The 16,531-nt window shown below is 40.9% G+C and overlaps 1 protein-coding gene across 1 annotated transcript in view; it reads right to left on the bottom strand.

The window, feature by feature from the left end:
- Positions 1-2,380: 2,380 nt before the first annotated feature.
- The window catches only part of LOC124553475, a 38,696-nt gene continuing 24,545 nt past the window's right edge, over positions 2,381-16,531 (bottom strand). Inside the window, exons 4-6 of the mRNA XM_047127332.1 lie at positions 13,633-15,317; positions 11,836-11,964; positions 2,381-2,528 (exon numbers count right to left, since the gene is read on the bottom strand). Coding sequence (XP_046983288.1) covers positions 2,381-2,528; positions 11,836-11,964; positions 13,633-15,317 — 1,962 coding nt within the window. The remainder of the gene's footprint in view (positions 2,529-11,835; positions 11,965-13,632; positions 15,318-16,531) is intronic.

Genomic DNA, 16,531 nt, shown 5'->3' with positions numbered 1-16,531 from the left:
TACACAACACAACACGTTTGGTATAGCTCAAGGTATTGCGGAGCTCCATTTCGACGGCATATTCTACAAGGCCTTTATCTTTCCGGAGGCATATTGATTGTTGGGAGCTAGCAGTTTCAACCAACAGCATATCATTACACAATCGCTTGACGGATTTCATTGAACCAGTAATGCGCTCCAAACCTTCTTGAGCATAAAAAGGCGAAACTTTTTCCAAACTGCCCTCTTTCTGTTTCACAATTATAAACACATTCTGACCTGCAGCATGCATTCCGTTACTATTCGTGCACAAATTCTGTGTAGCCCCCATGTCTGGAAGAGTGGCTACATGACCCCTCTTATTTGATTGGGTGTTAGTACCTACCAGCAGCCCACTCTTGCCATTGGGACAATAAGGAGAAATCTCCAAGGGTTCCATTTTTATCCCATGAGTAGCGGGGGAAATAAGGGTCCACTCAGACTGAGACCCACACGGCTGAGTAAGCATTATACAACTGAGGTGCGGCAGGGTCCCCCCAGGTTGTCCGTTAACGACTGTGACAAGTCAACTGCTATGCATCTCATCTGTGCGCAGCACACCTTGAGATTTACAGTTTCTTTCTTTCTTTTAATAGAAGTTTATTCCGTTATCATGACCTGGGTGTTCATGCCACGATTCCCATTCCCTGTCACACACATTGTTCCACTGCCACGGTGATCGGTGAAGCATGCATACAGTTTATGGTGACCAAACAGCGGTGCTTTCCAGTCCCGGGCTCAGGAATCCCAGGAGCAAATGAATGATCAGCTCCTACAAACTGTTTCCTCTGTTGATTGTTCGGAGTTACTGCTGTGGTTTTCTTTTTCAATAACTTCCTCTTGTAACTGTGATTCACATGATCTAATAATTCTTCTGACAATTTCTGTAATATTGTCTCCTAGTCTTTAGGACATAAAATTTGAGAGTGCCTGTGAAATGTCTTCTTTTTCCCCCATTTCCATACTTTTATGAGACCAAATGATACAAATGTTTAGAACAGTAAGATATTGTTGCAAGACAATATCAAAGATTTTAAAAAGTAACACAAGTTGCATATAGGAACTTTGATTCAATTCAAATATTCATTACATACTAAAATAATAGAAACTTTCGCAACAAACTGTTGCCTCATCAGGAAAGAGGGAAGGAGAGGGGAAGACGAAAGGAAGTGGGTTTTAAGGGAGAGGGTAAGGAGTCATTCCAATCCCGGGAGCGGAAAGACTTACCTTAGGGGGAAAAAAAGGACAGGTATACACTCGCACACACGCACATATCCATCCACACATACAGACACAAGCAGACATATTTAAAGACATAAATATGTCTGCTTGTGTCTGTATGTGTGGATGGATATGTACGTGTGTGCGAGTGTATACCTGTCCGTTTTTCCCCCTAAGGTAAGTCTTTCCGCTCCCGGGATTGGAATGACTCCTTACCCTCTCCCTTGAAACCCACTTCCTTTCGTCTTCCCCTCTCCTTCCCTCTTTCCTGATAAGGCAACAGTTTGTTGCGAAAGCTTGAATTTTGTATGTATGTTTGTGTGTCTATCGACCTGCCAGCGCTTTTGTTCGGTAAGTCACCTCATCTTTGTTTTTATATATAATTTTTCCCGCGTGGAATGTTTCCTTCCATTATATAAAATAATAGAAAGATTGCCTTGGGAAGTGAGAAAAACGTAAGTATAGAAAGGACTTACATTACAAGGTGCATAGCAGCAAACACACTGTAAACACAATATCCACTTTCCAAACAATAGCGACCAAATTGCTTTTAGCGTGAATTGCGCAAATGTAGTAAGTGGTGACAGCTGTAATGAATGACAAATATGTATTTCGACATGCCTCCAACTATAACTCTATCTGTGACACTAACAGAAAACTAAATCTTGCGGCTAACTGATGCAGACGTGCCCAAAGGGTTAGTGAAAATTATTTCAACAGTGAAAACGGCTATATCTGATACTCTGAAAGAAACTGAGACAGCAAGGATAAAGTAGAAATGCTCTGAGTACTGCCTTCTAAATACAGTTTGATATGTTTGTAGACATTTATTTACAGGAGCAACTAAAACAATGACATTTCAAAATGTTTGTACGACTTGTTTCCTATTCTCTGTAATCAGTAGTGTCGAGAAATTATCGTACACTTCTGTCGAAAACAGAGACTGTGAATTTTTCTTCAATCATTAGTAAAGTCTGCACTCATTGCTCGTCAGAACCTCAGTCACAGCTCATGCGATCCCAAGGCTGGTGTGTAAATGCGATCCCATGGCTGGTGTGTAAATAAAAGTGCCCACTCGTGACAGTCGAGAGTCAACGCAGGCAGAATACAGTGGCAGTAGCCACGGCTGCCTCGCCCCCACTCACCTCAACACAGCACTCCGCATGGCTGCGACAAGGCCAGCCACCTCCACCTGCCTCGAGCGGTCACCACATTCCTCCTCTGCCTCGTCACTGCCGGTGCCCGCCTCCCCGGAGGGATGTCTCGTTTTCGATCCAGACTCCTCAACCCTGAAAACAAATTGCCCTAGCAGATTGTACAAATTTTCAGATACTGAGGAGAAAATATTCTGCATAGTGTACTACAATTTCATAGCCGACCATCGATTATTAGAGCAAAGTTAATCGACCGCTAGTGACACTCGCTGACCCTAGCCTAAACTGATATAACAAAATTCCATTTCTTCACATATAAGATATGTTTACAAAATAGCACTACTTTGATGATTCCAAAGGCGCTATATAATCCTGAATTGTACAGAGGGGTCCAGAAAAATGTAGACACTCTCCGATAGTTAATATCTTTGGAACAAAATGACATAGTGTTGCTATTTTGCATGGTGGCAAAGTATATTATTTTCTCAACAGATTTTGGCAAGTGTTTTCCAGCAGATGATAGTGCAGCACCGAATGAAGTAAAGATCGCCATTCGAGCAATGCAAGGCCGTACTGAAGTGGTAGTGGAAGTATGAAAACATGTTGGAGGTACAACAACACTGGCAGAATGTGCACAGAACCCAGGCACAACATGTGCAACAATTTATCATATTCGGGATAAATGTGAAGCTGATGGTGCCGTGCAGGATGTGGGTAAGGAAAGGTCTGGCCGACCAAAAACATCAACAAGTTAAGATCCCAGCACTGCTGTTTGGCAACATTTTAATAAGCCACCTCAAAAACCTGTGAAGCAGGGTGCACATGAAAGCAGGCTAAGCCATTCAAGCGTACAACCATTTCCGACGGCCGCCAAACTGGGAAGTGTACATTCCGAGATCGCTGCTTATGAATGACGACGACAGGGATTGAAGGACGGAGTACTGCGAGTGGTTTGAAGGCACGCTTCGTGAGGATGAAAGTTTGCAGGGATGGTTATCTGATCAGTTTCTTATTTATTTAAATGATATGCCCTATAGTATTACAGGTAATTGCAAAATATTTCTGTTTGCTAATGACATTAGCTCGGTAGTAAAGGACGTCGTGAGCAACATTGGCTCTTTGTTTATTTTCATTCGCTTATGTCGTATGGTATTACATTTTGGGGTAACTCTTCCCATTCTAAATGGATATTTTTGGCTCAGAAACGGGAAATAAGTGGTGTGAGTTCATGAACCCCTTGTCAACCCCTGTTCACTAGCCTGGGTATTTTGACACTGGCCTCTTAATATAGATATTCTTTACTATCATTTCTTGTTACCAATATTAGCTTATTCCCAAGAATAAGTAGCTTTTACCCAGTTAATACTCGGCAGAAATCCAACATTGGGATTGGACTTCCTTAATCCTTTAAATGCTCTGGATGTGTTAACACGTGTGCTTTTGTACCTGTCCCTGTGCGCTCTGAACGTGTTTATGCATGCCACCAGTCCTTCTACCTGGTACTCGTTCATCTCTGCCTTTTGTGCCTCTTGAAAACACGATATCTTGAAAGTGCCTCACCTGCATATGCTCACTTAATCATTGCCCACGTTTCACTACGGGTTTTCCCGAGCTTAACGCAGAACTTAATGTTCACTCTTTGCTCACCATAAGCACCCATCATGTCACAGTAATTGATGTGTCAAGAAACCAAACAATGAGTTGCTAAGCACAGCCGTGCAACCTAGTGAGTTTGCACAGCCAAGGTCATTTCAAGGCTGCAGGTAATATAACATTTGTTCCTTTATAGCATTGCAAACTCACAAAAAAAAAAAAAAAAACCTGTCCTGAAATTTTGCTGACATAAGGAGTACTTTCGTTATTTGAGCCTTCAAGTTCATTTACTTTCATCTGATGCTACGCTTTTGCTGTCCTAATTTTTCTGAACAAGATACCTTTCATTATCTGAATAAGCCACTAATAATGAAATTGAGTAAATTAGAGAAATTACAAACATGAGAATTTAACATGCAACCCAGGAATCCATCACATAAGAACACACAAATAGAAAAGCTTTAAAGTTAAACACACTGACTTCTACCTTTAATACTTTTCTAATAGTCTAAAATAAATTAAAACTACCATTGGGCTCAATTGGTTGACCCCATAAGTAAATTTGAATCTTACATAATCATGAAGTGAAATGTAATTACTGATGATGTTACTTATTCACATGCCTGTTTTTATACACCCCTTACTGAGTAGTCATTTGGCTGCTAGAATTCAATCTGTTAATACCTGTGTGTCAGTGTCCACTCTTAGGTGTAAAAAATTCATGCTTAGCTGTCACCCGGGTAGTATCTCCACAATGGAACTTAGATTAGCATCTAAGTATAAAAGTTGGCATCTAGTTAGCAGCCAGCATTAAGAAAGAGTGGCTATGAGTCACATGATATAAAGTCAGCATTCTCCAAGCAAAGGAAACGTGAAAATATTGAACAATCATATGATGATCAACTGGTTGATATGATGATCAACTGGTTGCATTCCTTCCCTTCTGCAGTGCTACATTCAGCAAAACAGGCAGAGTCCTGGGAAGATGACGTATCAGATCTATTGTTTGACCTCCTAAGAAGTCTCAGACTCAAGATTCCTGGGATTTATAACATCACTTGTAAGTGTGGATACAATTACATGAATCAGTCCATTTGCACCATTTCCGACTGCCGTGCAGAACTTGAATGGCACATTAAAAGTTGAGAACTGGAGAGATCTGCTGTTACTGAACAGAGCCCCACAAACAAACATAAAATATTGTTCAGGCTCCCACATAATTCGATTCTGTAATTAAAGAGGCCATGGAAATAAGAAAGTGTGAGACAACCTCGAATCTTGACAACAGGTGTAATCTTAGTGGTGCACAAAAGCAAGCTCTCGATGCAGAGAAGAGCCAGCAACATGCGTCGCAATTTTTATGCTACGGCAGGAGTGATGGAACCACCACTCTGGACAGTGACATCATCTGCGACAGCACGATGTAATTATCAAGCAATCAGAAGCTCTCTCTCTGCTATGTGTCACCACAGTAGTAGTTTTGACAGTCAGTTACTCCTGACTCAGGCAATGGAGGCAATCCTCAAAAGGGCAAGGTTCTATCCTGAATTTACGAGTTTTCATCCTGAATTGACATGGCAGGTTGAGTATACTTTAGACAATCTGTAGTGTTATATCAAAACAATTTAACCAAAACAAATATTGTGATACTTGTCAGTCAGAGCTAGTTCGTGAAAGTGCCCTGAAAAGCTGCTGTCACTGCCAAAAATTGTGAAGTGTGTATGTGCTAGCTTGTACTTTGTAAAATATAAACTAGCTTAATAACATTATAAGTATAGATGGAGAAGTAGAAACCTCTCTCATTGTGCTGACCTGCAGACAGTACTGTTGGCATATTCCGCATACTTTCGGTCACTTCTGTCCTATGGCACTGCGGCTAACACCAAACAACTATTTATTTTACACAAGTGTGCAGTAAGAATATTCTGCGTATAAGGAAACCAAACACCTTGCCAAAGCCTCTTCAGGGGCCTAAGAACTCCTGCACTTACATGATAATAAATTTTTGTGATTAATAATAAGAGACAATTTGGAACCAACTCAGCAATTCACAACCGCAACACTACAAGTACGAACAATTTTTGTACAGGCCATACCTCGTTCTCTAATATTAAGAGTGGAGTTTTATATTCTGGTGCAAAAGTCTGTAACACTCTGCCAGTGGACCCCTAAACACTTAAAAACAAAATAAAAGAATAATGTAGTCATAATATTTGGAATCAAAAATGCGAAATTTCTCCAAATTCCATGTTGTATATAAAACAAAAATAAGCTCTGCCAGTATATAGGCAGCTGTTAGTGACTGGTTAGCTATTTGGATTGCACGTCACATCATAGTCAAAACCTCTTGCTACAATCTGGAATGAGGGAGTTTTACAATTATAGTACAATTTCTCAGTGAAAAACACAACACAATGACCAGTTACTAGATTCTAAACTATACATATATTTTTTTGGAAAGCTGGCTTTTTTCCAAATTTTTTTTAAAATCTGTATGAAATAATTCAGAAGTAATTTGCATAATTATGAGTGCGAGGAGGTTAGCACTAGTCATAATTTGTTGTCAGTATACTTTTCAGAAGTGGCTATCAGGGGTTATCTTTATTTGTTTCAGATATTTTTTATTCCACGTGGGAAAAATATATCTAAAAACAAAGATGATGTAACTTGCCAAACGAAAGTGTTGGTATGTTGATAGAAACACTAACACACACACACACACACACACACACACACACAGACACACACACACACACACACAGACACAAGCAGACACGTGTAAAGGCAAAGAGTGATATACATATCTCTGATAGTGGGCTAGAATCATTTAAAGACCTCCTGGGCAACAGTAACGGAGCTTGCAATTTAGACAACTATTTTCAATGTTGTGGAAAGGTCCACAGTTTTCATGCCAGAAGCGAAAGTATTCACAGTACGGGATCCAAGGATGGTTTTCTGCCAACTAGCAGGCTGAATGAGGGGTGAAGAAATATGGGTCCATTCTTACAAAACACATCACCTTGACAATCATCAGCCCTCATAAAGAACAAACATGAGAAACAAATTTTTTGTTGTTAAATGCATCAATTGGTCACAAAAAGATATTAATTGCTCTATTGATGTATATAATCCAGTATAAACTTTACTACCTACTCCTTTCCAAATTTTATTTAAATATGGCATGTCTTTCCATACACCTTTGATCCTTATTTTTCCTTACTGCAGAGTTTATGTATACGAGGCTGAGTACATGCACATTACTTGCCATACAGCTAGTATAAATACACACTAGCTTTGCACTCACACGCACAACAAACACAAACTTAAATAATCTGACTAGTGTTGCTGTATGCCGCATGTGCGTCTGACATATTCTCAGACTTTTGAAGGCTACAGAATGACTATCACTTGCACATAAATAATTACTTTCAGTTCTGACATTTGCCTTTAGCCTGTTATTTATTGATTTCTTTATCTGTAGTCAGATACCTCATTCAAGACATAAATTCAGATGTCCCTGGACCAAAAGTTGTTCAATTGTATGAACAGAAAGAACATGGATACTGCACAACTGACTTCATTTGTTGTAATACCTTATATTACTATTCACCAACATCACCATTACTACTATTATTATTATCATCATTATTATTAAATGATGTGGTATTCGTGTACTGAGCTTATTGGTGTCTGCAACTTCAACAGCCTTGGGCAATATTCTGCCAGCTGGCTCCAATAACGTCAACAGGCCTTTGTCCCATAAGTCTGGCGGTCCTCCTTGTGGTCTGTCTCTCGGATTCCATTCCAGCACAGTCTTCATCTATCAGTCATTATTCTTCCGGCAACACGCCAACCCACTGCCATTTCACAGTACCGTATTTACTCGAATCTAAGCCGCACCTGAAAAATGAGACTCGAAATCAAGGAAAAAAAAAAAATTTGCCGAATCTAAGCCGCACCTGAAATTTGAGACTCGAAATTCAAGGGAAGAGAAAAGTTTTAGGCCGCACCTCCACATCGAAACAAAGTTGGTCCACAGTAATATGAGAAACAATTTAGGTCGAATGAATGACGATACAGCTACAGTAGTTTGGTTCGAGTCGTAAGCTTAGCAGTTAAGCTTTACCAGGTAGCCATTATGCGTCATTCGCTCCGTCCGTATTCATACGGGTTCCCTACCTTTTTCACGTGCTTCGTCTGGTTTGAATTGATTGCTTATTTTTCTTTGATCTGATAAGTGCCATTCTCTTTGTTATAGGTGTTTACGTCACTCCAAGCTGAAAATGCATTACTGTACTGTGTCATCCATTGTTTGTCTTATTCTGATATTGGATGTTTACGACCTGTCGCCGCTCGCGGCATAGCTTGCTTTTGTGCACACTACCGCCGTTTACAATTTAAAAAAAAAAAAAGAGAGAGGAATTCTCTCATTAGTGAAACAATGGCAAGAGAACGCTATTTGTTGTTACTTACACTGCTGCTTTCTTTGATAATGATCAACAAGAACCAAATAATAGACTGCATATGATAGAAGATTTTCTGAACAAGAGTTTAGTGAAAATTTTTCGCCGTTTGACAATCTTTGCAGGCGCCTCTTTAGTACATTACATTCTGCACAGAAATTAGTCATCTTAGATTTAAAAATCTAGTCAATTGCCATGCTTCACTTCTGACTATATCACTATTAGGCATAAGAATAACACGAATATAAACGTGACATAATATGTATAGTCTTCCGCATTTGCTGTTGTCTCACTCTAGTTTCGTAGTTTATTAGGCAGACAGGATTTAAATGAGACAGCAGCAAACACAAAGGAATACATGGAAAAATGTTTATATTCGGATTATTCTTATGGTAAAGAGAATACTGCATGTGAGTCACAATTCATAAAAGTTCCTATTAGCAACCATCTCTTCTCACAGGTGGGAAAAAATTCAGAACATAGAATTGGCCATATTGACAAACATCCCAAACAGTCTTGCCAGTCGGATTTTCGTAGTACATTGAAATGCTGCTACATTCGAAGATGAAGAATACGGAATTTGCATTTACTTCGTTGGATAACGTATGAAAATGCAGTGGTCGAAACTCGGGGCGGAGAAAAAAAGCTCGACTTCCTCCTTTTTTAAAATTTATTTACTTACGCAGAGTTTTTGGCGCCAGTATTTATTTTTGTGCCTGCAAAGCGTGTCTGTGTAGTGCTACATATATTTGACGGCAGAAGTTAGTTGTGGCGGCACCTACCAACATTTTTCAGTATTTCCGCTTACTTTGCACTCGATTCTAAGCCGCAGGCGGTTTTTTGGATTACAAAAACCGGAAAAAAAGTGTGGCTTAGATTCGAGTAAATACGGTACCTATTATATCCAGGATGTATTTGATGTCAGTAATGTATCTGATGCCTTCTGTCCTCCTTTTTGTCCTTTCTGGTGATCCCAACCTTTCCATGCTTCATGGTGTATTTGTGAAGTCTCCAGACCTAGCAGCTGAAAGTCAACATGGGGAGGACATTCTGGACACAAACGATTTTTTCAGTTTTACTACCAAGTTTCACTTGAAGATACTTGAATGTCTTCCAAATGCTTGCCAGCATAGATCAATGTGTCGAAACATTTCAGATATTATGTCTCCAGTCGTATTTATGAGCTGGCCGGCATAGATGTAGTCGCTGGAAGTGTACAGTAGTGTATTTCTAAACTGTACATTTCTTACCATTCTCCACTTATTAGGCATAGCTTCTGTCTAGGAAAGGTCTAGTTCAGTCCAGCTGCCTCACATTCCGAGGCGAGATGCAATACCGACATCTGTAGTTCTTCAAAACTGTTTGCCAAGTGCCCAATGTCTACTGTTAAATCTCAGGTTGTTAATTATCTTCCTACTGAATAAAATTCATTTTTCTTTCCAGTTTAATTTCATCACAGCCATTTCCAGTATGACAGAACAGATTAGGAAAGATGAACTCACCTTATTTTACTCCTCTTTGATTGGAAAGTCCCAAGTAGGTTCTCTGACATTAATGAAAGATCTAGGTTTTGTATATGTGCTACAGGGCTTTACCATAAGCCACCTCTAACCCCTCACTCAGCTATGGCTTACACAACAACTCGATAGCTAATTCAGTCCAAGGCCTTTACAAAATTCACTAAATCTACCATAGAGGCATCCAGTATTTGTTTAATTTCTGCAGAAAAAACTATGTTGAAGTTTGCCAAATCTGCTATGGAAACTAGCTTGCTCAAGTATTATACGTCTATTATTGAATTAAAGCCCTCCCCCCCCCCCCCCCCTTCCCAAAATCATATTGTTCTGTCTGTTTGTGAAGATAACTCTCAAGAACTACTGTGGGGTTTTTTTATACAATTTTCACTAGCACAGACTAAATCATGACGAAGGTTTGTGTATATCATTTATTCTCATTATGGCAGGCAAGTTGTCTGGCTGTAGATACTTAATGCTACACTTGCAAAGCTGCCGGCATTGGTAGTTATTATTATTATTATTATCAGGTTGAGGCATAAGTTCATAGCATTTTTGTTTCGCATGTTTATATTCCAGTTGCTATGGTTTTATTTATTGACTGAATTAATGTTGCTATCTGAGTTTACATACATTTTGTCATTTCGACCAAATAAGTGAAGCTGTGGACGCTATTTTATAGAGTGCCAAATGAAGAAATCAGAATATTTCACACATATTCTTTTGTTTGAGTTCAACAAGGGATGACAGCAGTGGAAACAGCCAGAAACATTTGCACTGTGTATGGGGATAATGCCATTGGATAAAGCATGGGAAGAAAATGCTATTCTCATTTTGAGAAGGATCATTTTGACATCAGTGACTCTCCACATTCAGGAAGACCTTCAAGGTTTGACAAAGATTGTTTAAACGCATTAATTCACAATTATCCACACCAGTGCACTCGATAAATGGAAAATGTGATGAACTGTGATCACTGCAGCATCATGTGACATTTGCATGCAATGGGGAATGTTCAAAAACTGGGTGTACGGGTACCGAATGCTCTAAGTCAAAATCATAAAAATCAGTGGGTGGCCGTATGTTCATCTCTGCTTGCTCGTCATCATTTGGCTTGTGAACAACACCAACCATTCCTATCCCATATTGTCACTGGTGGTGAGAAATGGTTGAGCCCAAACAAAGTAGCAACTCCCCGTACAAAGACCTGCACGCTTCCAGAAAAGATAACGTTATGCTTCTGGTGGAACAGTGATGGTGTTGCACTACAAACTGCTTCCCTGAGATGTAACCATCACTGCTCACATTTATTGTCAACAACTGAGACATCTTGCACATGCAATCTGAGAACGATGACCAAGAACACTGTGAAAAGTGATGCTATGCCACAGTAATGCCCGTCCACATTCCTCTTGACTGACGAAGAAAAACGCTATACAGGAGTTGGGTTGGGAAGTCATTCCGTAGCCACCTTATTCACCTGATGTCGCACCCTCAGATTTTCACCTTTTCTGCTCTCCATCGAACAAGCTTCAAAGATCTTCTTTTCTGGATGGGAATGCACTCTGAACGTGACTTAACGAGTTCTTTGCCTCAAAAACACATGAATCAAAAGCTGCAGAATCAGACAGTTAACCCAGTGTTAGCAAACTGTTGCAAGTAGTCATAGAGAATATATTATAAGACTAAAGTCTTTGTATAAACACAGCAGATACACAAAGACCCATGGAAAAGCACTACAAACTTATGCATCAACTCTATATATTACATGGGCGTGCACAAATAATTCAATTCAAGCTCATATTCTGTTTATACGGTTTCTGTAGTAGTGCTACCAACTAACGACACCCTCCACACCAACACTCGTTGTACCTGGCAGCGATGCTCCGCACGGCTCCTATAAGCCTCCACACATCACCAGGATTTGCTGCCTTGCCAGAGTCCTTGCCTCCCCAGGTGGCACCTGAGCCTACCCTCGCTCTGACCTCTGTTGTCTCCAACCTGCAAGAGACATCTCTCGTCAGCTGTATACTGTCTTTATCATTTTTTATTTTACACAAACAGTCACACAACCATTTCTCAGTCTCGTGGCCATGTTCCACAGACTTCCGGTAAGTAAAAAAAACAAGGAGGCAAAGGATTATTGCAGAACATATAAACTCAGTCAAGTAACTATCTATTTCTTGATAAATAAGAATATAGTTATACCTAAAGACACATGGTGCAACTGATGATTTAATATTCCCCACACATTGTCAATAATACTAATTGCTACGGATAAAATCACCTGAGAATGATAAACATTAATCACAAATAAGATGTAAACTACCAAAGAAAGACAGCATGAATGACAACTGTACATGGTTACTTGGCAGCAATTATACAGGTTCTGTGATGATTCTTGTCTCCACTTTTTATCTATCACAGTCTGAAGACAGACACTGTCTCGTCCCAATTCCTTACAAAACCGTGAAAAATTCATGTGATTCTTTTGAAAATAATTTTAAAAAATTAAACAACAAAATCGATCAATCACCCGGCACAGTACATAATTTTTACTATACATGTGACTCTCTAATAAATACCAAGAGACATGCACAGCTAAAGCAACCTAATCCACTTGAATCTGCTACTGTATTCAAACGTTGGTCACTCGCTACTTTACCCTCGTACTCCATCCATTACCAAACTGATGATTCCTAGATGCCCGAGGATGTGTCCTATTAATTTATCCGTTCCTTTAGTCAACTTCTGCCATAAATTTCTTTTCTCACTAATTCCCTTTGGCACATCTTCATTCGTCGTCTGATCTACCCATATTATCGTCAGCACCACGCTTCAGAAGCTTTTGTTCTCCCTAGTCTGACGTGCTTACTGTCGGTGTCAAACTTCTGTAGGAGCCTACACTGCAGACAGACACCTGCAGAACAAACTTTCTGATGAAAATTTATATTCCATGTTAGCAAATTTAACTATTTCAGAGTATCTGTGTCTGCATTTAATACCCTCTCTACACTGGCCATCATCAGTCATTCTACTGGCCACATAGCAAAAGTCACTGACTACTTTTACTGTGTCATTTCACAATCTAATTGCCTCGGCAATGTCTCGTTTAATTTGACTGCATTCCATTATCTTAAATTTCACACTTCTGTGTATCGTCAAATTGGACTGTACACCATTGCTTCAAAAATCATTTAAATGGGCTTATTTCACATAGTTTTATGATGGCATAATTTTGATTAATAACATGATTAATCAAAACATATTTCCTTGCACCTCCCAGTAATTCAAACACTTTTTAAAACACTAATTACACAGGACCTGCTTTATTGGTGTGAAATTAAAGTAGTGTTCTTTGTTACATTGTTAAATAACAAATTAAATCTTTAAATTAAAATAGCACAAGAATTATTCCATAAATTAGACAAAATAAAACACATTTCTATCCAGGAAACATTGTATTTTAAACCACCGCTTCGGTGAGAGTGTGCTCCAAACATTAAAGCAAATGAAGTCTTGACTGACAATGAGCAAAATGGTGTATGTATTCAACTGAATGGAGACGTCACAACAAATGACAAAGTGTGTACGGGATCTCTACCACAAAATGCAAAGATGAATACATTTAAAATTCATGCGATACCCAGTGATAACAGGAAAACATACCTATCACCAATGCAGGTTCCACTCTCGGCCAGATGTCCTGTCCCTTCACTCACAGCACACACTGCTCCACCGAGACCTTCACGTGTTTTGTGCGAGCCTCCGCTCTCAGTCTCAGTCACAGCCACGACCCCACTTTCCAGATGACCTGCCCTGTAACTGCTACCCTCCGTGCCTCCCGTACTGCCCGACTGCGTCCAGGCGTCCGTCACAGCCACTGGTACCCGGTCGCCACCGTCACAGCTCGTCTGTGTGCACTTGTCGCAGTGCCTCCTCTGGACCCCGCCACTCCCCACAGGCACCTCGGCGGCAGTCCGGGTGCCACTGTCACAGAAGGCACTCTGCAGTTTCTGGAAGACGTCAAACATCCTCCTCTGCTTGTGAGCCACCTCACCCACATCTGCCGCCAGCTTTAGCAGCAGCTCTGTGTGGCGGTTCTGCAGGTGGAACAGTGCCCTTATAAGAGGGTCCAACACTGGGACCCGCGACCCTCCGAGCCCCTCCACAGTGCGTGCATTTCCGAAGTCCGTGAGGGGCGATCCCGCGGAGCTCCCCCTCTTTGCACGCCTGGGACTGTCGCGCGTTTCAGAATTGCCGACTGTGAGGAGTTCTCTCTCCCTCACATTTATTCCAAGATTTTTGCACGGAACTGATCCCGGGTCACTTTCTTTCACCAGTTTGTTTTTCCACTTCCGTCTGTGTCTTCCCAAACTGAGAGGAGAACCGTCACTTAGGCTGCAGTCTGACGAAATAAAACCTTTGTGTGGCCCTGTAGATTTTTCTCTTTCCTTCTGAAAGTCGAAAGCCTGGGGTACCCGCAGGCCACTTACATCCAAGGCGACGTACCCCGCCCCTCCGAGTGCGACCCGATCGGACGAATCGACGTAGCGAGCGACTCCTCCCTGTCGGTCCGAGTGACCCGGTGGAAAGCTGCCACGCTCCTCCTCCACACCCTGTATCTCTCCTCCAGGTGCAGTGACTGTCGCCGAAACGGTACTGTCACACTGGACGCCCGTAATGTCAGGCAAATCCTGTGTGGGACGTCCCGTACAGTCCACAACATCCCCGAGACGCTTATGTGGCACTGCAGCAGTGCCTTCCTGCAGCTCAGCATAGTGCCGATCAGACATCTCAACACGAGTCTGAGAATTTGTCACTTTGCTCCTTTTGAGACCATATTGGTATTTTTTTGCAAACGGGTCTGTGTCAGAACCGAGGAAATTATCGGTGGTGCTTTTTCCAAATGACTCACCTCTTTCTCTCATTTCCTGCACTGCAACCGAGTTCTTATACCCGAGTCGATCGGCTTTACGAGTTCCGTCCCCCGTCTTCTGTCCCACACACATATTCCCTGCCCCAACGGGCCCTGAACTGGTCCTTCCTGAAAAATTCTCAGCACTTCGCTCTTCAAACTCCTCGAAATCTGGTCTCCTCTCACTGAAGTCAGCTGATATGCGCTGGTGATCACTCTGCTCAAAGTTGCTGGGATCGACAACTGTATTTGTCTCCACTTTGTATGCCTTTATCCATGAAGGGACAGCTTTCTCTTGTATGCCATAGCGTAAAATATCTTCTGTGTTCGAAGTTTCGTGTGGAGTTTTCATCACTTTGGCATATGCCTTTGGTGCTTCGAACAGCCCACATCCAAAAACTAGAGATGCGTCTGGCACACATGGCTCGAAGAGGATCTAAAAGAAACAAATGTTTGTAAGTGAACAAGGTACAGTTTATGCTCAACATGACTGAGTTTTTGTATGCTGAGCTGTAAAGACTGTCATAGATAGCAAGGTCACAACGAGGTTACAACATCACCTCTTCTCAATTCTTGTCAGAAAAATCACATTAAAATCTAAACAGAAAAAGGAGTGTAGGTCAAGTGAACAGAAAAGACAAGACAGCTTACATTGCTAGTAAACAAGACAGCTTACATTGCTAGTAACACTCATAGAATTAATGGTGTACTTCTGGAAACTCAGCCCCGTCGTAGTTTCCCTCTTCACAATAGTCCCACTTTGTAAATCCTTGGAAGTAATCAATTGTTTCACATAACTTTTTAGGCATATTCTGACATCAACTTCTTTCCTTTATGCCACAAATTATTATTAACATACTGTTGGTGTTGCAGCAGTTAGCCCTTATGCCTGAAGTCACAAATCCATACATGGAACATTTTGAAGCAAAGGCACTAGAATCTGCAAAGTTCAAACCAATGAATCTGTTCTTACATGCATGACATGTTTGTCATGTGACCGCATGGAAAGGAAAACCTTTAAGAGTGTTTGGAATATCTTAACTATATCCATTCTTATATAAAATTTATGACAGAGCTTAGAAAAAAGAGGCTGGCTATCTTTCCTTAATTTGTTGGTTAAGACAAAACTGGGCAAAATCCCTGGGTCACAGTGTACATAGTAAACATGCACACAATTTTTTATATCTCTACACCTCAAGCTGTCACCACTCCTCACAGACAAAATTGATGCTGAAGACTCTGGTCTATGAAGTTCTTTACACTAGCAGACAAGGAGTGGCTTATGAAAGTATTACACACCCTCGAACAGTCTCCCTAAGGGATGCAGACTCATTCAACAGGCTTTGCAGTCAACATCAAGATTGCAAAAGAAAGAGGTTGAGACACACAGAAAAAGAGAACTAAGAATCACGTATCTACCTCGCACTGGCCCAGTATCTGGAGTGACTGGGGACTCCTACAGAAATATGGATTTCAGTGTCTTTCACTATCGTCAACAAAGATAAAAAGTCTTCTTTGTAATGTTAAAGACGCTCTAGGTCTCTGAGAGCCAAGTGTGTACTGCATTCCACACAAATGTCTTACACGGTGCAAGCTATTAGAACAGTTGATGAGAGGTTCGAGGAACGTCACGGATACACCAGACTGAAA

Source organism: Schistocerca americana, chromosome 11 (assembly GCF_021461395.2).
Source record: "Schistocerca americana isolate TAMUIC-IGC-003095 chromosome 11, iqSchAmer2.1, whole genome shotgun sequence".
Lineage (NCBI taxonomy): Eukaryota > Metazoa > Arthropoda > Insecta > Orthoptera > Acrididae > Schistocerca > Schistocerca americana.
This window is presented reverse-complemented; position numbering and strand designations above follow the sequence as displayed.